This window comes from Macrotis lagotis, chromosome 5 (genome assembly GCF_037893015.1).
Source record: "Macrotis lagotis isolate mMagLag1 chromosome 5, bilby.v1.9.chrom.fasta, whole genome shotgun sequence".
Classification (NCBI taxonomy): Eukaryota; Metazoa; Chordata; class Mammalia; order Peramelemorphia; family Peramelidae; genus Macrotis; species Macrotis lagotis.
Genome location: NC_133662.1, coordinates 229,434,757 through 229,461,622, shown reverse-complemented (window position 1 = coordinate 229,461,622; position 26,866 = coordinate 229,434,757). Strand labels below are relative to the sequence as shown.

The 26,866-nt window shown below is 40.1% G+C and overlaps 1 protein-coding gene across 1 annotated transcript in view; it reads right to left on the bottom strand.

Moving 5' to 3' along the window:
* The window catches only part of LOC141489498 (putative PIP5K1A and PSMD4-like protein), a 58,680-nt gene that overhangs the window by 30,959 nt on the left and 855 nt on the right, over positions 1-26,866 (bottom strand). Inside the window, exons 2-13 of the mRNA XM_074190087.1 lie at positions 20,572-20,610; positions 12,013-12,053; positions 10,502-10,579; positions 7,459-7,589; positions 6,408-6,525; positions 6,143-6,295; positions 5,225-5,524; positions 3,751-3,956; positions 3,195-3,278; positions 1,844-1,892; positions 1,197-1,281; positions 155-304 (exon numbers count right to left, since the gene is read on the bottom strand). Of these exons, the coding sequence (XP_074046188.1) occupies positions 155-304; positions 1,197-1,281; positions 1,844-1,892; positions 3,195-3,278; positions 3,751-3,956; positions 5,225-5,524; positions 6,143-6,295; positions 6,408-6,525; positions 7,459-7,589; positions 10,502-10,579; positions 12,013-12,053; positions 20,572-20,610 (1,434 nt within the window). The remainder of the gene's footprint in view (positions 1-154; positions 305-1,196; positions 1,282-1,843; positions 1,893-3,194; positions 3,279-3,750; positions 3,957-5,224; positions 5,525-6,142; positions 6,296-6,407; positions 6,526-7,458; positions 7,590-10,501; positions 10,580-12,012; positions 12,054-20,571; positions 20,611-26,866) is intronic.

Below are 26,866 nucleotides of genomic sequence, written 5' to 3'. Positions count from 1 at the left end.
CTAACTCAGTGTCCCACTGGGTCAGCAAAGAGAGTTAAGGATGTGACAGAGGCACAGAGAACCTCTAGGATTAGGTACCCCAATCTGAAAGATGCTGGGCAAGAGTGGGGAAGGTAGTTCCTGATGATGTATGGCACCCACTCGTGGAGCTAACCTGGTTCCACTTCCACCTGGGTTGTCATTTCTGTCTTGCTATCTCCAGAGACGGGGACTGTCACTTGGGGAGGGGAGAGGGAGTTTCCACCTGGACCCATGCGACGAAGGGAGGAACTGATCCGACTCTTTTTGGATGGAGAAGGCTTCACTTCAAAAGGGAGACAGAGAGAGAGACTGACTTAGCACTTAACAAGCAGATTAGCACCAAGACAAACAAATGTATAAAGTATCCATTTCCCTTTCCCCACACCTCCCCATCGCTTGAAAAGGGAGAGCAAGCTTATGTTGTAGAGAGAATTCAGCATTATCAGGGGCCCTTCAGTAGTCAGTTTCACTGAGGAAGAAAATGGGGGTGACAAAAGGTAAGCAAGATAGAGCTTCTCCCCACTACTCTCCACCCTGACTGTCCCTTTCACCCATGTCCTCTCCTCCAAATACCCCTTATTCATGAAGACTTGAAAATGATTACCCTTTTAACCCCTTAAACTGTTAGTGAGTTTCACTTGTATTTTTTGGCATATTGCCTTAAAAATCCTATCCTTTTTAATTTGTGTTTATTTTTTCAAACTTATGTTGCTCTTGAAAAAAAGAGGCTATTTTTTATTTCTTTTGCACCATCTCAGACAATTTTGTTCAATAAACAGTAATTAAGCAAAGACATGATTATTTGGTAGAGGAGCATAGTATTCCTAGGTCCCTGAGGGCCTAGTGAGGAAGTATGGGCGGATGTAGTAGGGAAAGAGGAAGTGGGAGCATGGAAAGGGCTTAAAACAACATGTGAGACCAGGATGAACCAATTTCTCTTTGGTGTTGGAAAGGAAAAAAGAAGAGTCCCTGGTGAGATGATACAGGCCACTATGAGTCTATATCATAATGAATACTTGGGGCAGGAAACAAAGGAACCTCCTGGACCCAGATAGGCAATAGGTATGACTGTGGTCTGGCCCCAGGGTTAGTACGGTAGGCACCTTCCCAAAGACCCCTCAGCTCAAGGGCACAATTTGTACGAACAGGGATGGGATGGGGTCAGAACCACTTACAGGAGATCTTCCTGAATACTGTATGGCACATGAATCGATGGAACCTCTCAGCATAGAAACTCGGCCTGTGCACTGACACTGTGTCCTGTGGAGTAGAGCATATTGGGGAGACAGGACCATGAGATCAAGGTCCCTTAGCAGTTCCGCCTGATCTCTGGAGGGCAGAGGGTGGAGACTGGAGCAGAGACTTCAAGGGGAGTGGGAATTTCTCGACCAACATTAAGTTGGTCAGAGGTACCTGGAGCTTGACCAGGTCTGAAGGCCAGTGTGTGCCAGGAGAACAGGATCACAAATTACCAAGTGAGAAGGTTCAGGTTCAGGGTGTCCAATCTCCTCTTTTTACAGACAAGGAAACTGAGACCCAGGGGAGTAACGTGAAGTAGCTGGTATGTTTCAGAATGAGAACTTGAACTCAGGGCTTTCCAGATCTATTATATTATAGAGAAAACTAAGAAAGGAATGCAGGGGAGGCTAGGTGGTGCAGTGGATAAAGCACCGGTCCTGGAGTCAGGAGTACCTGGGTTCAAATCCAGTCTCAGAGACTTAATAATTACCTAGCTGTGTGGCCTTGGGCAAGCCACATAACCCCATTTGCCTTGCAAAAAACCTAAAAAACAAACAATCAAACAAAAAAACAACCCACTTACCCCATCATGGACCAGAGCTTTCCAGGAATGTTCCAGCTTCTTCATGAACCTGTGAGAGAGTTATTAGTGCAAAGACATCCTCATTAAAAACAAATGATTATGACTTGTTTGGGGGTTTGGGTAAATGGTGGCTAGGAGGACAAAGCCATTCAAACTGTTGATTCTACTGAGAATTCATTCAGGATAGATACTGAGAATGGACAACAAGCTGGGGTTGGAATGATATGGAAAGAGAGCTGTCTGCATAGCATTTCAGCAACTTCAAGGTTCATTTAATAGCACTTCCCCCCTCTCCCTACCCCATACAAAAGTCCTTCTTTTTAACACTAATATTTAATAATATTTGGCACTGTTTGGTTGCAATTCATAGAAAACTATAGTCTCCAAAGAAGTGAAAAGCAGAGAACTATGGAGCTCACACAGAAATAAGGAACTACACAGTAAAGATGCCATCAATTATATGCATGATCAAAACCACTCGACTAGGGGGACTACCTTCCACTCCACTACAATGGACTATCTGTGTCTACTGTTATGGCAAGAGAAAGCAATGATGGTGCCAAGTATGTTGGATTGAAGCCCTGTGGCAAACACAGGAAAGGGCATGGGTAAGAGTCAGCCAGGATGGGCAGGTACAGATGAGTTATAAGCTGCATTGCTGGAGGGAACATCTACATGGATGAGATCAAATATCTATGCAAAACAGAGCAAAATCTGTGTGAGGAATGAGGTAGTTATTGTGTAAATCAAATTCTTATTTATTGTAGTGATAAGGGGATCTAAATATAGGGGATATCCTTTTCTTATGGGGAAAAAAAATCAACAAATTCTGACTATGTCTTAAGTAGATGTTTAGCACTCTCAAATGCAAGGCATCCTCGGAGAAAAGGTAGAGAGAAACTCTGGGCAACAGCAGATGCTCCTCACCTCTGTTCACTGGGGCCAGAAGCTAGGGCTCTTGGCCCAATTATAGAAACTCCTTGGTTTTCCCCTACTAGGAAAGTGAGAAAAGAAGAGAAGTAACTTCCAGCTATAGCCTGCAGCAGGGTGTGATTCATGCCATGTAAAGCAATAGCAGACAGATGGTCTTAGGGCTGACTTAGCTTTTTACCAGAAGGTATGTGTGAATTGGGGGAGGAAATGAAGCCTCTCATCTGAAAGCTTGCATAACAAGCAGATGTCCTAAAACCTATGAGTCTTAATCAGGAGACCTTGGAGGTGAGGCTAATTTATCTGACTGGAGGAGGGAATATTAACTCTAACCGGTCATCCCCCCCATCCCCCTCCCCTCCCCCTCCCCATCCACTCCCATCTGATCCATTGCTATGTCTTGTGCCCAAGAAATTCTCACCTATAAGACTGAAGAATGTCAATGATACCAATATAAAGCAGCAGTCGCTCCCCTTTACTGTTTTGGGCAGGAATGCCACCCATCCTGGGACAAATGCAGAGAGGGAGAAGAATGAGGAAACCACAAAGCTATAAGGCCATGGTGCCTCCCATTCCTCAGTTAAATCCAGGCATGGACTTTAACTCTTCAAAGCATAAAATAAATTTAATTACCAAGGATAGGAGAATCATGAAATCCTCTCCCTTCAAAAACATTTTGCAGGCATGTTACTGTCAAGCCTCTCCAACCTGTCTTTCAGGAAACCTTCCCTAGTAAGCTCTCTGGACAATAACCAATCTTTTACTCTGGGCACCCTTATCCCATAGAAATCACAGTCTACACTAGATCTTGACCTATACTAGACAATTTTTCTTCAGAGTCATGCTATAAGACTATCTCACTTAAGAGTACTATAATAACTAGATTTTTCTTAGATGGGTCCAAGATGGTCCTATCCAAAACTGAGAGTGAGCTGTCTTACACTGAATTTCCGAGGACCCATCCATCATGTACTCACTGGTCCTCTGTTTCTATGGTGCCCCCCCGCCGGGCCTCTCCCTGGATAGACTCCATAGCTGTGGAATACAGAGCCTTCTGTGGGGCTGGTTTTCGGGTGTCGTTCCCGGAGCCCACTTCAATGGGCAGCGGTTCTCGCTGTGCATACTCCATGTTGTGAATGGCCACCAGCAGACTATAGTCCATGATCTTGAAGCTTTGCAATACCTAGGTACAAGGAAGATACTTTGTCAAGAAGCTTTGTGAGACACATGAAATCCAAGTTAGAAAAAAGGAAATGAAAATCCCAGCAAGAGGATAAGGATAGTTAGGATCTGACACCTCTCCCCCTCTTTTGCCACATGTAGAGTTTGGAAAGACTTTCTTGGAATTATCTTATCAAATGATTCTCAAAAGAAGAGTAGTGTATCAAAAGTTAAAACAACTCCATGTCACCCCATGGTTAGCAAATTGACAAAAATGACAAAAGATGACAAGTCTTTGTTGAAGGGATTATGGATAGACAGGCACATTACTACAAAGCTGATGAAGCTATGAAGTGGTGTATTCATTATAGAAAGCAAAGAACTGAAAACAATAGAAAATAGCTAAATAAATTGTGGTATGCTATGGTAATGAAATACCATTGAGCTTTAAGAAACTATAATTATGAAGAATTTGGAGAACCATGGGAATACTTCAGAATTAATGCAAAGTCAAGTAGGCTATGTAAGGAAAACAAAAGACACAGCGACAACACCATGGTAAGAACAATGGTAAAAACAAAAATTAAGCTAAATGCTGTACAGTTATGATGACTAAGCTTGACCCTAAAGGAAATGAAAAAATGAACTTCTCCTTTGTCAAAGGAAGATTTGGAGCACTGTCTATTACTGGCAGACTTGGTTAATGTTATGTATTAGTTTTCCAAAAGTGTCTTTCTTTCTTGACTTTTGGTTACAAGGATCAGCTCACTAGATAGGAGAAGGATGAAGAATAAATTTGGAAATGAAGGTAATGTAAAAACAAAAGATACCAATAACAAATTAAAGCTCAAAGAAAAAAGTTGTTGTTTCCCGTGATTCTAATAAAGGTCTTATGGGGAAGGAAGCCTTATTCAGGCTCACAAATTCCATGAAGATGTGCTGATTTCCTGAGAATAACAGATCATTTTCCTCAAAATACTCATTTCTTCAAGGACCCCTCACCCCATTCTTCCCGGACTACCCCACCTCTTTCTTTGCCCGTCCTTTCTCTCTGCACGTCATAAAGTAATACTGTTTTCTTGTGAATCTACACTGGGTGACAGTGAGAGAAGCAAAAGCTAAGCAGGGTCATGGGAGAGGTTACTTTTAACCAAAGACTTTAGAGGGCCAGGCTCCTTTTTTTTGAGGGAAGGGACATTTAATAAAGGATATCATCCTACCCTATTGTCACATAGTCAATACCAAGGCATGATTTCCATGTTCCTTTTGCAGGGGAGAGGGAGAACTCACCAAGCAATCTCGCTGCAGTGTCTTGCACAAAGCATTATACATGTCAGCATCCAAGAGCAGTCCATCTGGCATATCTTGCAAGAAGTCCAGATCTTTGTAGGTGGGGAACACTTTCTCTCGCTCTTTCAGGGAGGCCCGCCGTTTGTAGGTTGAGCCCTTGAGGTCATACTTAACATGCATTTTGACTGAGCGTGGAAGTAGGTTGTTCATTACCACAATTCGAATGTTTTTGCCACCTGCCTGTACACAGTACAGCCCATAGAATTTGGGTAAAAGAGTCCGGGGATTCTGATTCAGGTTCTGAGGTCAGAAACAAGAGAGATGTAGGGGGGATATATTAAAGAAGAAGCTGACTTTCACTGATACTCCAGGATAAAAGACAATTCATCACCTTTCACCTCTACCTCTTTCTTGCCTTTAGAAGTACTTCCCAAGGCAGATCTTTGATCTGTCATTCGTTAAGGAAATTGCTACACCAAGAGGAGCTGTGGATTCAGTGACCCATCCAATAATAGTAATTTAGGATTAGAATACAGAATGAGTGAGGAAGTATTTCTCTGGAGTTGTTGGGATAAGAATGAGATCATCCTGTGACAAAGCAAACTTCCTGGGGACTAATGGAGGAGAGAGGTACCGGGGACCTTCCAGCCTGGGAGTATAAAAGAAATGGGCAAAGGCAATGGGAGTGAAGATAAAGAAACTGAATGTGAGCTTGAGGCTTTTTAAAGAAGACCTTAAACATAACAGCATCATCTGACCTGGGCCTGAGGTTAGGTCAGACATAGGAAACTAAGACCAAGGTGAGGCAGAAAAGAAAGGGACAAATGACCAAACAAAGTTCTAGGGAAGAAGTGTCAAAGCTGCACCTCCATGCATGGGCATCGTGGCCAGGGAGTAGATGGAAGGGAACTCTCTTACCATGTAGTATCCTGGCAGCAACTTCTGCAAAAACTCAGCCTCTTTGTGCTGGACGGTCTTGATGATGAATTCATCATCACTGGACACGTAGAAGATGGAGCCACTGGCTCCGGAGTTGCAGAGCTCGATGAGTGGCTCACTACACAGAGAATACTGGGATCCAAAAAGAAAGAGAAAAGAATTTCAGAAAACAACAGGACCTGGCAAGCCTGAGAATGGAAGGAAGCTACAGAAGAATGGTAACAGGGACATCCCAGCAGCTTACCAGGTAGTCATCAGGCCGAATCCCAAATAACTCTCGGAAGTATCGGAAAGCAACAGGGGCATAAGTCTTGAAACGGAAGTCATTATAATGATGGCCAGGGGTCAGGTTGCTCCCTTCACTGTACAGGATAAGCAGAAACACTCACGACTTGCAAAAATTTGGGAGCAGAGGAATTCTCCCAGCGCCTCCCGAAGTCTAGGCCATCTCAGCCACCCAGAGGGAGGATGGAGGCTTTGACTGAGTCACTTGGTGAGTCAGGGGCAGAGTGTGGGGATTAAGGCATGGGCTGAGGGAGTGCTCCTTACTCTCAGATTCAACTCATTAAAAAAGAAAAAAAAAACAGCAGCTACTTTAGTTTTCAGCTCATTAAATATGGAAAACTCAATCTCTGTGGTAGCAGAGGACAAGGAGATCTGCAACTGCAAGATCCCTTGATTAGGACTGAGATACTTGACTTTTGAACCTCAGTAGGAAGATCACAGAAATCTCTAAAAGAGGGGGTTTAAACCAGAGTGTGTGAGACTACCACAGCATGAAGGACTCAGGCCATGTGGCTGGTGTGTGTGTGTGGGGGGGTGTTACTTTACCAGGCCCTCCTTAAAGTGCAGGAATGAATGGGATGGCTTCGATTCTGACTGACCCCTACCAGTCCAGGTCAAGGGGGAGGGGGGACTTAATTCCTAAGCAAAAGTCTCAGGACATGAACTAGATTCAACTAGATGATACCATGGTCTTTCTTGGTGTCTCACTGGGCTGTTCAAAATCAAGTGCAAAGCACTGTGCTCCTCATCAGGGGTACACAAAAGACAAAAACCAGCCCCTGACCTCAAGGAGCTTGTTTTTTAACTGATGACATAGAACATGTGCACAATTAAGTACATTAGAAAGTAATAAGGATTATTTCTTTGTGTGTATGTGTGTGCTTTTTGGGGGGGGACAGAAGGAAGGTCAGGAAATGTCACATCCAATCTCTTTGAGGAATTCCCAATCTCATTTGGAACAGTGGCAGAAAGGGACCAGATCTGTTCCCCTAAAGGTCAGGCTGTCTCACCTGGGAAAGAAGATACTCTCCACTACATAAAAGTCTTGCATGAGGACGTCCCGCTCTGGTTTGGTACTAAGACTACCCACAGTATGGGTAATGCCTAGCTGAATGGCACCTTTCAGGGCCGATGAGGTTGTCTGGGGAAACGAAAAGCAGGATAAACTCAAGTTATTCTATTTGACTCACACTAGTAAAGTCCAGATTCAGGGTGCTAAAGGAAAGAAATCAAAGCATGGGGTTCTCACTAACATGCGAACCCAATCCGTGCTCCCCACACACTCCTGGGGTTGCTGCTCCATCAGGGCTTACTGGTGCCTTGAGGGAGCAACTATTCCACTGGACAGAAGAGCAAGAGCTGTGTCTCCAGGAAGGGTGCTCCTTCCTACCCGTCATCTTCATTGAGTTCACTCTACTGACAGAACCACTTTCTTCAGGGCTCATTACTCTTGTCTCTTCCTCACCTAGACCTTATCTTGGGACCCTCTTAAGCAGAGAACCCTTTGGGAGAATTAACAGCTGCTCACTCTTCTCCCCACCAAGCACTCTGTACCCCTGATGGTAAATGAAGCCAAATCCAACTCTGTGGGGATGCTTGGCAGGCTCTGGGGCCACAGTAATATGCAATAGAGTCTGATAAGGACCACCAAAAGACTAGAAACTCTCAGACGGGGATAAAAGAAACATAAAAGATGTAGATCACTTCATAAAGAAAAAGGAGGGAGGGCAGCTAGGTGGCATGGGGATGGAGCACCAGCCCTGGAGCCAGGAGGACTGAGTTCAAATATGACCTCAGACTTAATAATTACCTACTTGTGCAACACTGGGGAAGTCACATAGCTCCACTGCCTTGCAAAAAAAAAAAAAAACCCAACACAAAGAAAAAGGGAGGGTTTAATAAACTCATCTTCCCCAACATGATAGAAAAAGTCTAAATTCAGGAACCCAGGGTCCCATCCCACACTAATCTGGGACTCAGGAAAGACTTAATAGTGTGAGATCCAGAACCTATTACAAGAGGACAGTATTTATCTAATGATTGATGGAACAATTTGCCTTTCTGCACTCTGTTTAAGAGAAAAAGAGACAGAAACAATGGTGCCTAGTTAAAAAAACTGAATAAACACTGCCTTCTGTTGTAGCATTAGATCTTTATCTATAAAAATGAAGGTGTTGGTCTAGATCAAAGGTTCATAATCTGGAATCCATGAACTTGGTTTTTTTAAGTATTCTCAAAACTATTTCAATCTAAGTGGTTTCCTTTATAATCCTATGTATTTTATTTTATACATTTAAAAACATTATTCTGAGTATGCATAGGTTTCACTAGACTGCTAAAGGGATTTATGTCACAAAAAAAGGAATTACTGGACTGGATAATTTTACAGACCCCTTTCAGCTCTAAAATTCTAAGTTATTATAGACTTTAGGGAAATTAAACTACAGCTTACCCAGTGCTGGAAGAGAGATTACAAATCATCTAACCTACACAAAAAAGGCCAGGAATAAAATGAAGCAACACTTTTTCATCTCCCTCTATACTATTTCACTTGGAGATCTCATCAGCTCCCAAGGATTCAATTATCCCTGGTTTTCTTCAAAAGCCAGCCAAAAATTCCATCTTAGAGAAGTTTTTTACAAACCTACTTTCAGGGCAGCTAGGTGGCACAGTGCACAGAGCACACGCCCTGGAGTCAGGAGGACCTGAGTTCAAATCCAAACTCAGACACAATAATTACCTAGCTGTGTGACCTTAGGCAAGTCACTTAACCCTACTGACTTGCAAAAAAAAACCCAACAACTAAAAATATTACAAAACCCACTTTAACATTGATGCCTTCCCCAAGATGATTATCTCTAATTTATCTTGTAAATATCTTTATGTTTTCTATTTCATTGGATTCCTGGGGAGTAGGGACTGATTTTTGCCTTTCTTCATAAGTCCAGTACTTAATAATGCTTGGCAAATAGTGGGCACTAAATAAATGTTTGTTGATTTGACTGAATTCTCTTAAAAGAATTAGCCACGTGAAAATTTGCACAAGCCAAAGAGATAAGTGAACTTCACTACAATTTAAGATAATGCAGAACCAATAGCACCACCAAATCAATAGGCTGGCAGCCCTAATCACTTGCTATATCAGTCAAAGGAGCTCTGGTGTAGCAGTAGTTAGCCTTTATATAGAGTGCTTAAGACTTGCACAATCTTTTCCATATAGGAATATCTCATTTGATCTTGACAACATCCTTGTGAGGTAGGCACTATTATTAGGAAGCTAGCTACAGAGTTCCAGGGAGGGTTACAGAACAGGATCATATCCTGGAGCTTGGCCAAAAGCTAAGAAAGCCTTACGTGGCTGTTCTCTTCTCTCCCTTGAGCCCCTGCCCAAGCCCAAGCCCAAGCCCAAGTCCATACCTGACCCTGAACCCAAGTCCCAGTCCTAACCCAAGCAGAGCCCAAGCCTAAGCCGGGCCCAAATCCACTTATTTCTTCTTGGCTGTGCAACCTTCTTTCCTGCCCATCTCAAGGGCAGGTATTCAGGCTCCTCCCACCAGTTTTGAGAACTTTTCATTCCAAAGACAACACTTAGAAGGAAAGAGCTTAACAGGACAGGCTGCAACACTGGCTAGCTGCTCTGGTCCGGGAATTGCCATATAAGGAGCTGGCCTCTTTATGCAGTTCCATGTATATGAGGCATTACAGGAAAGGTAGCAGAAGATGTATTTCCCCTGAGGTGAGGTGAGAACAGCCTTGAAGGACTTGTTCTTACCAGAGAAACTCAATTTCTTTAGTACAATAAGCTAGTACTTGTTGCCAACTCTGTTGCAAGAAATGAACTGAAATATAAACCCTCTATTAGGAACATCCTTATTTAAACATACAGAAATGAATAGCAGTCTATCTTTTATGAGGTTGACTGCGTGGCACTAGCTACGTGAAACACTATTGAGCAAAGGCAGAAAATGTAGGAAATCAGAAAAGGGGACAAGGGTAAATAAAGAGAGCTCTCATTGCCCAGTTCTAAGAGGAGAGACATGAATCCAGACATACCTTTTTATATGTTGTCTCCCCAGAGGGATCAACACCTCTATGTCCTATTTTCCTGAATTGACTAGAGGAGCTACACATCTACAAAGAGAAAGAAGACAAGAGTAAATATTCACTCTAGGTAATTACCAAAATAGACACACTCACTGAGGCTCTGTTTTCTTGGTCAAGAGCATTTTAAAAAAGCCTCAAAGCTTCAATATTTATTTCCTAAACATTAACTGCTGAAAGAAGGTGGGACATATATGTATGTAATTGGAAAACTAATAAAATATTTATATAATTAAAAAAAAGCTGAGACAAAACTCAGTTGAAGAGTGTAGTCCAATAATAATCATAAATTACAAAGTAATAGAAAGTATTTTGAATTTAGAAATGAGAGAAATCTTGGTTCAAATATCCTCTCTAATACTCCCTATGTGACCTGGTCAATCTCTCAGCGATTCAAGGTTCCTCATCTGTAAAATGGAGATGATATCTCTAGTACCTACTTCGAAGGGTTTTTAAGAGAATATGTGGTGATGTTTGTCAAGAACTTTGGAAACCTTAACTTGCTGTGTGAATGTCAGCTGCTGGTATTAAAATTATTCAAAAGGAGGCCCATTCTCTATATCGAAAATGCCAATCACTGAACCATTCTGGACCCTAGTAAATCAGATCTGAAGATCACATGCTACCTGGACTTATGGAAACAGACAGATTCAGAGCCTAGCAGTCCCAAAGCTGAGATCAATCATCCCAGTCACAGAAAGAGAAGTTGCTGGGAGTTCAGTCTTGACTTAAGCCTTCTATTCTCAAAAACTCAGGGAAGAGGGAATGGTGATTTAGGGAAGAATCAGTAAGGTTAATCCTAGGGGTCAAAAGTCAGAGGAGAAGAGGATAAAGAAGGCCTCCTAGACTCCACTATATGACACTAAAAACATTCTATGGCTCCTCTCAAGACCCCCAGGTCAATCACAGTTGATTACATTTTTATGATTTAAGATTTAGACTTGTATGAATACTGCTAGCTTCACTGAACAGATGATGAAGAGGTTTAGAAGTTAATGACTGGCTCAGGGTCATATACGTATCTGAGCCAGGACTTAAAAGAGAGACCTCCCAAGAGTCCCAATATCAGGGCTCTTACTGTTCTATCCCAGTTCAGGAGCAGAGGGATCTTGGAAAACAACCCTGAAGAAGGGTTCAGAAGCCCTCAAGGCTTGCGACTAAAATCTCAAGACATAGATGGTCTTAGCTGCTTCCTATGTGTGTGCTTTGCAAGTTATCACAAAATTTCAGAGTGGGCAGATGAGACAGGAAAAGGCAAGGACACAGCCTAGGAAGGAAGTTTTAAGGAGGAATATCTTCCATTTGGTGAAAATTAAAGCAAAAGTGACTTTGGTTAGACATCAGGAATCTCTTTTCTGTCTCTCAGAGGGGAAAGTCAGTTCACTCTGCTCCATTCTAGGGCATTAGTTAGTGGAGGCAGGAACCATATACAAATACTTTTACCCAATTCATCTGAAACTCACCTCAGAGGAAGAGGTCAAAGATTTTTTGTAGGATGACTGTCCTGTAAAATACAAAACAAAAACATTAAGCATAAGTATATGCTAGACTATGTGCACTAAAAATCAGTGTTTGATACTGGCAGGACAATAAGCTCCAAATCACCTCTTCATTAATTCTAGATACTAATTACCTTTTAGGAATTTTAATATTTTCTCCCAACTCTGTCCCCCCAACACTTAATATTTCATTCATTCTCTTCCTAGTATATACATCCTTTTAACACTGAGCTCAGATTCTCTCTAAAAAAATAGTTATGTAATTATTTTTCAGACACCAAGTCTTTAGCTCTGAGTTGACACCAAAATTGGGAAGAAATAAGACAGAAAATATCCTAACACTCCTAGAGTGCCTGGAGCTGGACTCTATTCCCATGTTCAAATGCCCCTATTGCACACTGGCCTTCAGATAAAATCTCTTAGAACTCCAGAGAAAATCTTGATGGTCTAGGAACTTTTGTCCAGCAAAACTTTTATTTCAAGGATAAAATGTTCAGTCCATAGGAGGAAAGAGTTAAGTTACAGATTACAGTCGAACATAAATGAGGACTCACAGAAAGAGAGAAAGGGCCCAGTGTAAAGCACTTGGTTCTCATACTTTATGGTCTCAGGAACTTTTACACTTTCAAAAATGATTGATTACCCCCTCTAAGAGCTTTTGCTACTGTGCATCATATTTGTTGATATTTACCATATTAGAAATAAAAGAATCTTAGCACTGTTATGAAAAACAACTCTTGAAAGAGACCTAGGGATGATCCCCAGGGATTCCTAGATCTCACTTTGAGAACCAATGATGTAGAGGAACTAGGAACAGATTAGGATTTCGATATCCTTTCTTGATTTATTGTGCTGTTATATTAAAATACATAAGTAATTTAGGTTTAAAATTCATTATTCAAGAAATACTGAGTACCTGCTATGGACAAACTTTATCATTCAAATGTCAATTTATGACTTGTCACCCATGAAGGAAAAAAGTGAAGCTTTAGAAAATGATTGCAGGTGGCACAGTGGAAAGAGCACCGGCTCTGGAGTCAGGAGTAGCTGAATTCAAATCCGGCCTCAGACGCTTAATAATTACCTAGCTGTGTGGCCTTAACCCCATTTGTCTTGCAAAAAAAAAAAAAGAAAAGAAAAAGAAAAAAAATGGTTGCAGAAGCAAAGCATACTATGCCCACTTTTTGAAACTTCTTTTATGCTTTTTCTTTCTTTCTCATGCTTTCCCCCCCTTAGTTCTAATTCTTCTTTCACAATATGACTAATATGGAAATAAGTTAATACCATTGTACATGTACAACTTTTACCAGATTGCTCACCACCATGGGGAGGGGAAGGAGAGGAAGGGGGTAGAAAAATATGGAACTCATAAACTTAAAAATTTATGAATGTTGAAAACTACATTTGCATGTAATTGAACAAAAAATTTTTTTAAATGGCTGCATGCCCTACAGCTAGGAGCAGGTAAATTTATCACCCTCACCTTTACCCATGTGCCAACCAGGAAAAAGATGAAGCCAAAACAAAGGTAGGTTGACAGAGAGTTTCTGCATTTGGGGAGAAGATAAAATTTTAAGCTAAATTTATCTTCAAGGTCTACTCAATCATGTCTTTGGTTTACTTCTGAAGAAAAATAGTTTAAATAGCTTTTAAAAATTAAATGATTAAATCCAAATATGATGGCATTTCAGGAATGGAAGTGAAGACCTGGGAGAAAGAAGAGATAGGAAGACTTGGGGATACTTAGGGGAAAAAAAATTACATCTAATTATATAACCCAGACAATTTAGATCTGAGGACCAGACAGGATTGAGGGAAAGGTTCTGACTCAATACTGGCCACAAGCTAAGTGTTTACAGTCCCACAAGGCAGAGCAACAGAATTTCATTCTCCAAAGACAGGCTAGAGGCCAACAAAATGGAACAGATGGTTCTTATTCCTCTCTTCCTGAAAAAGAAAAGAGATGAATGTTCGCACTAGTTCTTATGCTTAACATTTCTATGCTGGTAAGAAGACATACTACATAAAATGAAATATGGTAATAAGACAAACATAGATTTCCCCCCTCACCCCCAGATCTAAAAAAGACCAATACGTCTTCCTCTCTGTGGACCTGTAAATCTTTCACATTTTCCATCTCATACCAACTTTTACAAAAATTAACTTAACTTGGGTGAACACCAAAGTTAGTTTGAGCCTTGAGGGTCTAGATTAGGGATTCCAATAGAAAGCAGAAAGGCAGCATATCTACATTTTGACTGTAAATCCGCTATTGATTTTCTCAAATTATTGGCTCAGTCTTTGAAAAAAAGATAAGTTTTATCTTGAATGGGAGCAGTAAGATACTTACTATACATTTTAATGTGGGGGGTTGGGTCAAAAGCAAGGTCTGAAGTTCGTCTCTAAACACTCATGAATCTATACTGAGCATCTCAAAGGCTTGATCTTCCCAAACTCACACTCCTTAATCCTCTAGGTAGAAGTTATTCTGCTTGAACTTAAAGACAGATGCCCAAATAGAACCAACAAAAGGAGAGCTAAATGCTGAAAAAGCTAGTCAGAATTAGCTATGCTTCTAGAAGATCATAATGAACCCATATCGTGATAAATGATAGACTCAGGTGCAGACTGAAACATTCAATTTTTAGACATGGCCAGAACAGAAATTTGTTTTGACAATGCATGTTACAAGGGTTTTGCTTTTTCTTTCCTTCCTTTCACTGAGGGGAAAAGGGAAAATGAGAGGAAGAGATTATTTTAATTAGATGGAAAGATGAGTCATTAATAGAGGTCAAAGCAACAAAAAGGAAGGAATTTTACAATGCTATTTCCAAGAGAAGAGGGAAGAATGAAGAGAGAAGGAAAGAAGAGTGGAGTAGGGAGAGAGAGAGAGAGGAAAGAGAAAGGACTTGATGGCTCAAGGCCACCTTTGTTCTATACATTTCTTTAAAGATGTTCTGGTTACTAACTTTTTATAGTATTCACATGACAAGTGCCAACCAGATCTAGAGCTATAATCCTAAACAATGCCTATGAGTCTGGTGGGAGAACTCCATCCAATGATGCTTTTCTCTTTCCTTTTTTCAGCTGGATACTGCAGCTGCAGAGCTGGGGTTCATCCCAGGAAGCTTGCAGCTGTAAGAGGAAGAAAGGGGGCTGCCAGGTGCTAAATAATGGCCCTCAGACCAAATGGCACGTAGAGAACAGGACTGACTTCTCTTTGCCGGAAGTTGTGTCCCCAGGAAACTGATCAGAATGCCAAGCTATCAGGGAAGACAGAAAAAAAAAAGAGAAAACCTATAGGATTTTGCTAATGCTACTAACAAAGACTCAATGCTACAAGTCAGCTTAGTGCAGAGGCCTGATGGCCACCAGAGTGCCAATACTAGATACTATCTGCTATGGACTGCCCACTTAGCCCTAGGGTTCTGCCAACTTGAGATGGTCTATCGAGGAAAGCCCAAAGCTGGAGCAGCCACTATTTCTGCACCTGTCCTCTTCACAATTGAGCCTTCTTTCCTCTGTCTAAGCATTTTATAACTGTGGGAAATGACCTCAAAAGAGAAACTGTTAAAAAAACGCCAACTCAGCATGGCAATACCAGCTTGATAGTTCCAGATGGAGACTATTTGGTCTGAAATACTATGCCATTTGACTTGGGAGGAAAGGGGAGATTTAATCCCTTTTCATATGATACCAAATTTCATTTAAGTAAGATATTGATTTCCTGACACTTTCCCTCAAATCCATTCTAGTAAGGACACAATCACCCTCACTAAATTCTCTTTTTAAAGGGGGAACCTAAAATAAGGTGCAGGACAGAGGTAAGCATAGGAAATTACTTTTCCCCTAATAGAAAAGGTTTCTCCCTGGCATTTGAGACCTTTTTTCTCCTCTTAAAATGATAAAATATAATTAAATAAATTTTTCAGATTAGCATCAATACAACAACTGAAATTTGGGAGGTTTTGGAAGAACTAAGCACATATTCAACCTATGAAGAAGCTGGATATCAGTAAACCAAATCTATTAGTGACTAGCTCAACCAGGAAAGCTGAGCAAAGCCTGACTTTCCTCCATTCTACCATCACATCCCGGTACTGTTTTAAAGCAGAAATTATTTTTTGCTCCTTTTCATCATCATTACTGTGGCCTCTCTCCCACTCTGTGATACAAAATCATCCTCCTAAGCTGATCTTCTTTGATACGTTTTCAGAGACAGTTTCTTCATAGTGATATGTGGGAACAGTGTTGAGAAGGAAGCAAATGCCATTTCCAAGAAAATTCTTAGGGAATTATCCACTTAAGAAAAAGAAGATAAGTTCAGGATGCTTGCTGGAAAATTAATCCATTGGAATACATGGCCCATAGGATGAGAAAGAGATCAGGTTGCAGGTAGCCACAAGGAAAACAAAATTGAAAACATAATCCCAGCAGTCAGACTGACAATTCTTAGGTCAACAACTCTCATCATAAGTGTTGAAGTAAGATTCAGGGAGATGTTTTGTGAGTTCATAAATCTTGGAGGAAAAAATTGGCTTTGAAAGTGCCTTAAAGTTCTTTGTTCACAAACGTCAACAAACCCTGCATCCAAGAGTGCTGTTATCAGGAATCAGACACAGAAGAGAAAAGCAAGAAAGAAATTATGAAATTCTTCAATCAGCACATTTAGCAATGGAAGGAAGCAAACAGCAATCAGCCAGGAACTCTGCCCCTCAAGGGACTCATTGCCAGTGAGATACTGAGACTTGCTATCCCTAGATGCAATCAGGGTACACCTAAGACCACTGCCAACACTTTCCACTTCTATTCCACTAGGACTTATGTGGCATTCCTGCCTCCTGACATCTGACAGAAGAAAAACAGATAGAGAAGGAGGGTCATGCTGTGCCAGTACTAGTAGGAAGCAGTGACAGGGACAATGAAGATCTCACATATAGGACCCTAAAGTAGAGGTGTGCTAGAGCTGGCCTCAAATGCTTTCCTAAATCTTTGAATGCACTAATAAAAACCATCAAAGTATGATGCACAATTGTGTTATTATTTTATTTTTCCCCATTACTTACAAAAACAAGTTTCAACATTCACTTTTTTTTTAGTTTTTTTTGCAAGTCAGTGGGTTTAAGTGGCTTGCCCAAGGCCACATGGCTAGGTAATTATTAAGTGTCTGAGGCCGGATTTGAACTCAGGTACACCTGACTCCAAGGCCAGTGCTCTATCCCCTGCGCCACCTAGCTGCCCCAACATTCACTTTTAAAGCCCTGAGTTCCAAATTCTCTCCCTTTCTCCCAGCCAAATCCCCCTCATTGAGAGAGAAGGTTATTTCTTTCTTGTTTTATTTTAATTTGTGTTATTCTTCACAGTCTCTGGGGGATGGAGAGATGTTGGCAATGCCAGCTACAGTGCTCAGGGTCACCACTGCCTAAGCTTCTAGATCAATGATATCAGGACTGTGAGCAAGAACTTACCCCAAAGACCCACAGGGTAGGGAGGGACCAATAATAGCAAACTCCTATTTATAACTTGAAGAATATAAAGTAACTATTTTGAGCCTAACAACAACTCTGTGATAGCAACCCATTTTAGAGAAGAGGAAAAAAGCTGGTAAGCGAAATGTCTTGCATTGTCACACAAATTAAAAGTGATGGAGTTGGAACATGAACTAAAGTCTTAGGCCACAGCTGTTTAATGAAGCTGGAATGTTTTCTCGGAAGTACTTTGACAATTGCAAAATGGAAAAAACCATTTTAATAGTTCTCCATGATCGTATGGTACACATATTAAGCCCAATGTGAGTAAAGCCTAGTATTCTTTCCTACATGAACTCCTTTTTTCTTGTAACCCACTCATTTGTTTTTACATATCGTCTTCCTTGTTAGAATACAATTTCTTTGAGGGCAGAGACTGTGCCTTGTTTTTTTGTTTTTTGCTTTTCTCTATAACTCCACTACTTAAATAGAGTCTGGCACCTAATAAATCCTTGCTGATTTAATTCTATTTCCTCTACTACTTTTAGGGGCCTTGCCTCATTTTGACTAGTACTAGTTAAGACTTCTCTCTGCTCTCCCCAGTACAGACACTAGAATGTAAACTCTTCAGGGATAAGGTGGCATTCATTTCTTTACCCTCTTCCCCACCCAGCATAGAGTAAATGGTGGGTCTCCTGCACATGGTAGGAACTTCATAAATATTTATTAAAAGAATGAAAGGAGGAAGGAAAAAACAAACAAACCATGTTTTTTAGGTCAGTAAAGGGAGAAAGATGAAAAGAGTGAGCTACCTCTACAAGGTGGCAGAAGGGAATCAACAATGGTCTCTGACACCATCCAGTTGGCGGCTGCCTTGCCCCGCCTCTCCTGGTTGTTTCCTACTTTATTAATAGGCCCTGGATTGAAGTACATTTCAGAGGACTGGATATAGTGACTTTGCTGGAACCAAAGATGAAGCAAAGACATATTGGCTGCTTTACAGAAAACACAGAGTGGCCACAAATAGCCTGTTTTGGCCCAAGGAGTGGATGACACAGTGTCAATCCCAATGATTCAGAGTTCCAGGCCCTCAATAGAGAGGGTCGAAGAGAAAAGGAACTAGATTAGCAGTTGTGACCGTCTTGGGTGACCAATCACTTATTTTAGGAGAATGTCAACTCTTAGTTATCTATAGCTAATTCAACTAATGACAGCTGACTTTAAAAAAATATTGCAGGTCCAAGGTTTGGCTCCACCAATTCCACATGAAGCTGCTTACCCATTCTTCAGCTAAAACAAGAAAGATTCTTGAAATCACTGCATCACAAAGCTGAAAGAGACTTTAAGAGATTATTTATTCCAGTCCCTGCATTTTACATATAAGGTAATTGAGGCCCAAATACATTCAATGCCTTACCTTAATATCTCACAACTAATCAATAGCAAAACCAGGAGCCCAATCTATTAATCCTCCAGGCTATTACTTTTCATATTTCATGCTGCCTTCCCAACTTTCTACCCCCTCTTCTGTAAGTAGAGGAGGAAGATGCTCTAACTAGGCTACTCTAACAGAATGTTGGGGTTCAAGAAAGCAAAACCTACAATGACTATGCTGACATCTTTTCTGATCACCCTGAGGAACTTACAGGTCCTCAGGGCTCCAGAAGGCCAGTTTCTGTTCCAGAAGGACACAATTTTCTTCCTTCCGCTCTTTTCAGTAAAATCAATGGCTAATATCCTCTAGCTCCTCAGTGACAGCAGGCAAATTCTTTCATCAAAAGGAATGAAAAACAGGTAGCTCTCTCCCCCTCTGCTTCCACCGGTTAAGCTGAGAACTTTATTTGCTGTTATATAACAAAATGTCACTTTTCCGAGAGAAGCCAAAACTCACAGCTCATGACCCACTCCTACATCTGAGAGGACAGTTTCTCATTTTCACAGGTCACTAAGTTTCTCCAGAAAGGAGGAAATGGCTCAAAGCTGGCAACCCAAGAGGAGTAAAATTCTAAAGTGCCACAAACATGGGGAGAAGAATTTTTGCCTTTACGGGGGAATCCTCAATTTTTTTTTTTAAAAATAGGAAGAGTTCCTTTCTCTGAGACTGCAGATTTCTGCCGGGTTTGGTACCAATATTTTTATTGCTTACTACAGCAAAAAAAAAGCATAATGCTTTAGGCTCTTTTGTACACATCGAGAAACATTTCTGCTGATCAGAGCATGGTCTCCAACTTTCTTTCCCAACTAATAAATGGAACAAAGCTTTAATCAAAGAGCTTTTTTTTTTTGTTGCCATTTTTGTGGAGGAGACACAACAGAAGAAATTCTTAAAATACTAGGATGTTTATAGATCACTTAAAACCGACTGAGTGAAGAATAAAACGTTGGCACTAGTCCTTAGTTTCAGAACATTGTGGAAAGAACTGTCAGCAAGTTAAATAATCATATACTAGGGAGTTCATTTACAAAATGGGGAAAAGAGAAGGCCTCTCCAGTCAGAAAGAGACTGGCAAACTACAGATCAAGGGACAAATCCAACTAATGTTTCTGTATAGCTGGTGAACTATGAATGGTTTTTACATTTTTAAAATTAGCTAGAATCCTTGGATAGTCCAATCCCTAGACCACTAGGATCATTATCAAATTAGTTAACACACAAATTTTCTTGTTATTAAACCATCAAAGCCTTTCTAAGCAACGGGGTAAGCAGGGGAAATTAAGATAGCCAGGAAAGGAGGGCAGAGAAATGGGCTGTTGGAATAATAAACAGAAGGGAGGCACTAGCAGATGGGAGATGGAGGAGTTGGGAATAGCAGTTCACATTGTATTAGAGAACTGTAAGCAAAGATACTTCTATATTAGGAGGAGACTTTTTCCTCTCAAGAGGTCTGGTGGAAGGGAGAAGAGTAGGGAAGCTTTAGTCAAATATGCGCACAAAACCCTTCCTTCAAAGTCCTTTCAAGGGAGGAACCTGAGATGGTTATGGGGAAGGGGAGATGGCTGCAAGTTATTGTGGGCAGCTCATGCCTCAATAAGCACAGATATGCATCAGATCTACCTCTCTTAAGAGTGGCCCCACAGCACAGAAAGTGGAAACCTAGATGAGGAAAAACAGAGAGTTATCATCAACTGAGTTTTTATTTGATTACAGCAGAATGAACATTTTAAAAGCTTAAACTAAGAATAGGGAAATAAATTAAGTCCCATGTACCAGTTGAAGAATAATGTTTGACATTGATTGTGCCATTTTTCAAAAGATCACAAGTCAAGGAAAAGTTTTGGCAGAAGAATTTCAGAGCAGATACCACACCCTCACCCCAATCCAAGAATCACATTTGTCCCTCGAGAAATTCTAGACAGAAATTTCCCATTTTAGGTAATTCTCAGATCTCCATCTGTGTCCACCATTATTCTACTCCTCATTCTCCACCAGGTCATCACTGTTCAGATATACCATATACCCTGCAGTTTTCCAAAATATTTTATATATACATACATATGTATATAAAACTAAACTCCTCATAAACCTGTCACTCTGAAGCTCCAAAGATGGTACAAGAAGGGAGAAAAGACCAACAGAAAATGTCCTTGGTGTTACTGACACTTCTGAGCTCCAAAAATATTCAATATTACAACATGATTCCCACACATTCAGCACCCTGATCATGATGCCAAGCTAAAGTGATGGGCATATATCATACATGCCCCAAGAGAATATCACACACAGAGAGCACCACAGTCATCAGTCATCATGACACTCTTATTGTCCTATCAGAACAGGGTTAAACAAGTCTATCATTTAATTTCAATGTATTTTCTGATTTGTAAGACTTAGGCTAAACTAGTTCCAGTAAAATGACCACATGATTGTTTAATGTTTCCAATGTAACCTCAGAAAAACAGTTGTGCCACTAAGATTGAGCCCCCAAATGGTCACTCTTTCTAAAATAGAAAACTGTAATATCAGCCTGACACAGAATAGTTTCTAAAAATCATTTAGTCTTACAGTCTTCATTTTGGTTCCTGACCCTACCCCAAGCTGTGTTTGTGAAGTGACAGACACAACTTTCCACATGGAAGGACTGGTTTCAAGTCACTTGACAAAATGTGTATTTGTGGAGAGTCGCTGTCATAATTCTATATAAATATATCCACTGTTGGTGAGCTCCTGAAAATTCAGTCTCAATTTGGAGATGAGAGAAAGAGATGGGGAGATCAAGAAGTTCCAAGGTAATATCAAGATATGTGGTAAATGTAGACTTAGGTGGGGAAAAAAGGAATTGGTCTCCTAAGAAGAGATGACTGAAACAAAAGATGGTTTTGCAGGCAGTAGATAACTCTGCAATGAGGGCATTTCAATGTCTAGAGCAAAACCGAGCTGGCCTTAATACTGGAGCCTCTCCCTGTGTTTTCAGGGCAGAAACATTTCCGTAGGAGAAGAAATGACATCATCTACCAGCAGAGAAATTAAGAGCTTGTGTGTGTGACTAACTCCAATCGTTGCTCTGTGTGTGTGTGTATACATATATATTATTTATATATTGTATATGTTTGTGTGTGTGTGTGTGTGTGTATACACACACACACACACACACACACACACACACACACACACCTATACCTTTTGGGGAAGCTGCAGGGCAGACAGATATGTATACTGAAGCCACAGACTAGTTCCCAGACTGATCACACAAGAATGTCCCAAAGAATTACAGGACAATTTAAAATTTGGTTGCAAATGTGCCAATGGATTCCTGCATAGGTCAAATAGAAGCAAAAGAAACCTAAGAACTGAACCGTCAATTACCACAGTTCTCTCACTTGACACAGCAAAGTACTTTAAAACTATCAGCCACACAATCAAGAAAGCCGTTTGTTTACCAGACAAATTCTCTGGAGGAATAAGTCTGTTCTAGTTATTTGCAGTCTGGATAGTCATTCTCTTTACCCTTCCAGAGGTGGGAGGCACAATATGTTCTCTGGCTCAAAAAAACCCCTCACAACTTATCTTAAATGCCAGCCTGCCTTTTGAGAAGTATGCTGAGCACAGCTCAAGGAAAGTGTTGAGAAAAGACCGCATCACCACATGTGATAATGAATGATCAAGAACACATATTATAGATAAAAATTAAACTTGACTCAATGGAAATTTTCCCCCCCTAAGAATGTATGACTGAGGGTGGCATTCAAAAGTTTAGGATGTTCCTAGAGAACAAATCTATTAACCAAGTCAGTCTGGTAATTCTGGGGTCATCTTAGTTGACCAAGGGGAATTAATCCTGTAATGTCTATGTGTGTATTAGGGAAGGAGGTAGACTAAAAACCAGTCTTGACAACCAGCTGTGTGAACCCTAAGCAACTCTGGACATTAGTTCCCTCACCTGTTTAAAAAAAAAAGGCATTAGTCTAGATCTCTAGTCTCTTTTTGTAGGAGAAAATTAAGGTTCTCAGCTCTAACATTTGTTCTCATTAACACCAAACTCTCATTCCTCCCATAAAGGTCTTTTGAATGGCTCCTAGCCAAGAGACATTTAATATTTCTGGCCCACTGCCCCTTCCAATCACCATTGTCAAATGCAGCTCCAACTACCTTGGGAAAACAATCAATTTAAGACTGTAATCTCTGCATCCTCAACCATTTAAGCTTTACATTGTCCAAGTAAAGGTCTTACTCTTGACAATGTCCTGATGAACAACTGTCCCAATATGTCTTACAATTCAAGATAGCCCAGAATAGGACAAAAGTGGTAACCAAATGTCACTATTCTCTCTCTCTCTCTCTCTCTCTCTCTCTCCTCTATTCTATCACAGTCCTGTAATATAGGACTCTGGTTCTTACTATGTACAATGTGTTATCATCAGGAATCTTGAGAGTTATCAGATAGCCCTACTTAATAAGTATATCTCTGGAAATTCCATCCCCCTTCATACACCCATCTCTTCTAATACTTCAATCAATCACTATCATTCCCGACCTGGTGCCTCCTTATTTAGATTGTATAGTCATTTAGAAGCCCACAAAAAGAGGTAATACTAACAATGGTATTTCCCAGAACCTGACAAATCTTTTCAATAAAAGCTTCCTTAGGACTCCAAAAGACAATAAAAGACCCATGAATAAAATGTCCATAAGCAAAATATTTTAAATAGAGAGATCTATTGCTTGGAGGAAGAGAAATAAATCCTGAAGATCAGCAATAGAAAAGTAAAGTACAAAGTAAAATGAACAAAACAGGATCAATGCTGAGCAAGAGGAAACTAAGCTCACTTTGATTTAAAAGGGTGGAGAAATGGGAACACAGTATAGGAAATAGACTGGGTAAGAGCTTCCTTTCTCTAGGAAACACTCAGATCAAACACTCTCAGAAGCTGAGTGATGAAAGACTGGACTTGCAACTCGGAAGAATGGAGATTCCCATTCCCAGGGTATCATGAAGCACCACATAACAATACAGCTGAGAGAGAGAAAAAGGAAAGAGACTGGGGACTTTGGTAACTTGGGAGCTTACTCATTATCAAAAGGAGTATTCTGACACCTCCCAAGAAAGCTCTTGGCAGATGTACTAGAGAAAATAACCCCTTCCCTGCCTGGATCTGTTATCTATTGTTCACCCTCAAAGGCTTTAATTTCCATTATGCTCTCAAAAGATTAGTTTTTAAAGAATAGTTGTTATGTAGTAGATAGCCAAAGGTATTATTAGCAGTTGTAGATCAGCACAAAAAAAGCCTATAAAGATCATCAAGAGGGTCAAAATTAAAATAAAAGGTATAGCAGGATACCACTCTGGCACTCAAACCTAGTTCACACTTCAAGTTCCTAATCAATATCAGGTATTAGGTGTGTGAAGGATTGATTCATCAAACCTGTCAATGAACATAAGAACGATAAGGTATAAATGGTTAAGTCAGAAGCAATGGAAACCTAATACCAAATCTGCATTTCCTTTAACATTCTTGTAAGTCAACAAAGAAAAGGTCAATTATAGCCCTCTCTTTAAAAAACAAACCAACAAAAATCCTTTTCCACCCTCAAAATTCCTGTTACTGTAAAAAAAATTCATACCTATGTCAAATTAGAGGGAGAACAGAGACTTAAAGTAGATATCTAAAAATAAGTGCACTGGATTAAGTTCTACCTAGATAGTATACATTTACAAATTTATTTTTCCCCTTAGGATTTCACTAACAAGATGGCTCACTTAAACTCCATGTCTCCAAAAAAAAAAAAAAAGGCAAAATAGAAAGATGAGAAGAGGGTCTGTCAGGTTAGCGTAGAAATTGCATATGATGTATACAATGAATACAGACCAAAAAAAAAAAATCAATAAGGATGGTGCACTCTGGGGTTATCAGATTACAGCACAGTTTACTGGATGGGCACTGCCAGAGAGAACAAAGGCAACACACCATCGATGGATGAGTGGGCCTCAAAGAAAAAAAGTCTCCAAGAAAAGTGACCCAATGTCATGTCCTCTGGGTTTAACTTGGTGGTTTGAAAGAGAGAAGACTCAATGGAATCAAGAATAGAGCAGTGAAGTTCCCTTCACTTAGTTAAAACTACTGGTCTGGCCCTTCAGCAATCAGAAAGAGCTAACAGATTCATGGATAGCTAAGAAATTAAATAATTTCCACAGGAGTCAAGAATTTACTTTATCTTCTATGTTTATTTTAGCTGACCTGATTTCACTAACCTGCAAATCAAGTCAATAATGGAAGTGAAGGTTCTAGGCTAGGTAGTTTATTTCAACTGGGACAAGGTAGAAACAAAGATTTGTGATTTAGATGATGCACACCGGTGTGTGATAGATGGCTGCACTGTCAGTCCCTACGTGTCATTTTTAATTTTATTAAGATGGTGTCACTGTTCCTAAATAACAAAGATTGGAGAAGAGAATCTCTCATATAAATCAAAAAGTTAAAATGACAAATTCTTATCACTACTTATTAACAAAATGTAAGGATATTTACAAGTCATTGTCTCCCCCAAATCCAAACAAGCTAATTACCCAGTACTAGGAAGAGATGTTAAGCAACTCTTACAGCTCATGATTTTGTTACACCCTGTACTTCAGTTTCTTAACCAATCATTAGGGAGCAGTCCAGGCCTAATGGGTAAATATCTGAAAGCAGGCAGGAGACTGAATTTGAGGGTGTAATAATGATGGAGACCAACCTTTCTAAAAAGGATATCAAAGTTTTTAAATACATACAGATTGAAGAGTGACTCTTCTATTGCAAGGCTTACCAAAACCTTGCTCCCTTCACTTCAGTTTCAGTTTTGCTAGAAAACACTGCCTATGGAATTCCAGAGTTCTACTTAACACTGTTTACATTAAAATTGAAGACCATCAACATGGAGGAATGATCAGTTTATGTGAGGGGAAAAAAAATACATGTTGTATCCCCAGAATGTTATCTCATATATATTTAGAAAATCATAAGTTATGTCCTATTTGTACCAATTTTCTAATTTCCCTAGTCAGAGGTATAATTATCTTCTCCAATCACACACACAAGATCTCTTTCTTATAAGCTTTTTGGCACTAGGATCAAGCTTCTGAAAAACATACCCAAGGAAGGAAAGGTACCATTAGATTAAAACTAAAAATACCCATATTCACATAAATACATAAAAATGCTTTAGACTACATTTATGCTCAAGTATATCTCTCACCTCAAGTTTTCAGACATAGTATAGGAAGCAAAATAATTATAAAAGTAAAAAATGTGACTGCAACTTCTTAAATAATTTTTCAGAAAAAAGGGAAAGGAATAAATTACATAATTATATAAAGTGCTTTTTAAGAAAAGATGTAAAGTATTTGAAAAATAAAAGAAAAATACGTATAAAAAAAAGAGAAAATTCAACTTTTAGGCTAAATATTTTCATACCCATTAATACAGGTGTGGTGCAATACAACCCAAATCTAACAAATAGGCGAGTTCATACATATTTCTTTTTTAAAATGTACAAGGTTAAGAGGTATAAACTACTCTCCCATCACACTCAATTTGGATCAATGTACAACATGGGCTGACAAACTGCTTTCTGGGGGGGGCGGGGAGAAGTAAGATTGGGGAGAAATTGTAAAACTCAAAATAAATAAAATCTTTAATCAAAAAAAGTGGTATAAGCTAATAATCTAGAGGAAGGCTAGAATTAGGATTCTTTGTAGCAGGAAAAGAGGGGTGAGGATGGAGGAAAGAGTATCATTAAGTGACAAACAGTTGTTTCCTCATTATTAAACCTACCCATCTGGACAGACTCTCTAGAAAACAGTCTTAATCAAAGTTTTGGAACCCAAAGAGAAGTTCTCACAAGTAACCCAGTAACTCCAAGTAACGCCACTTTT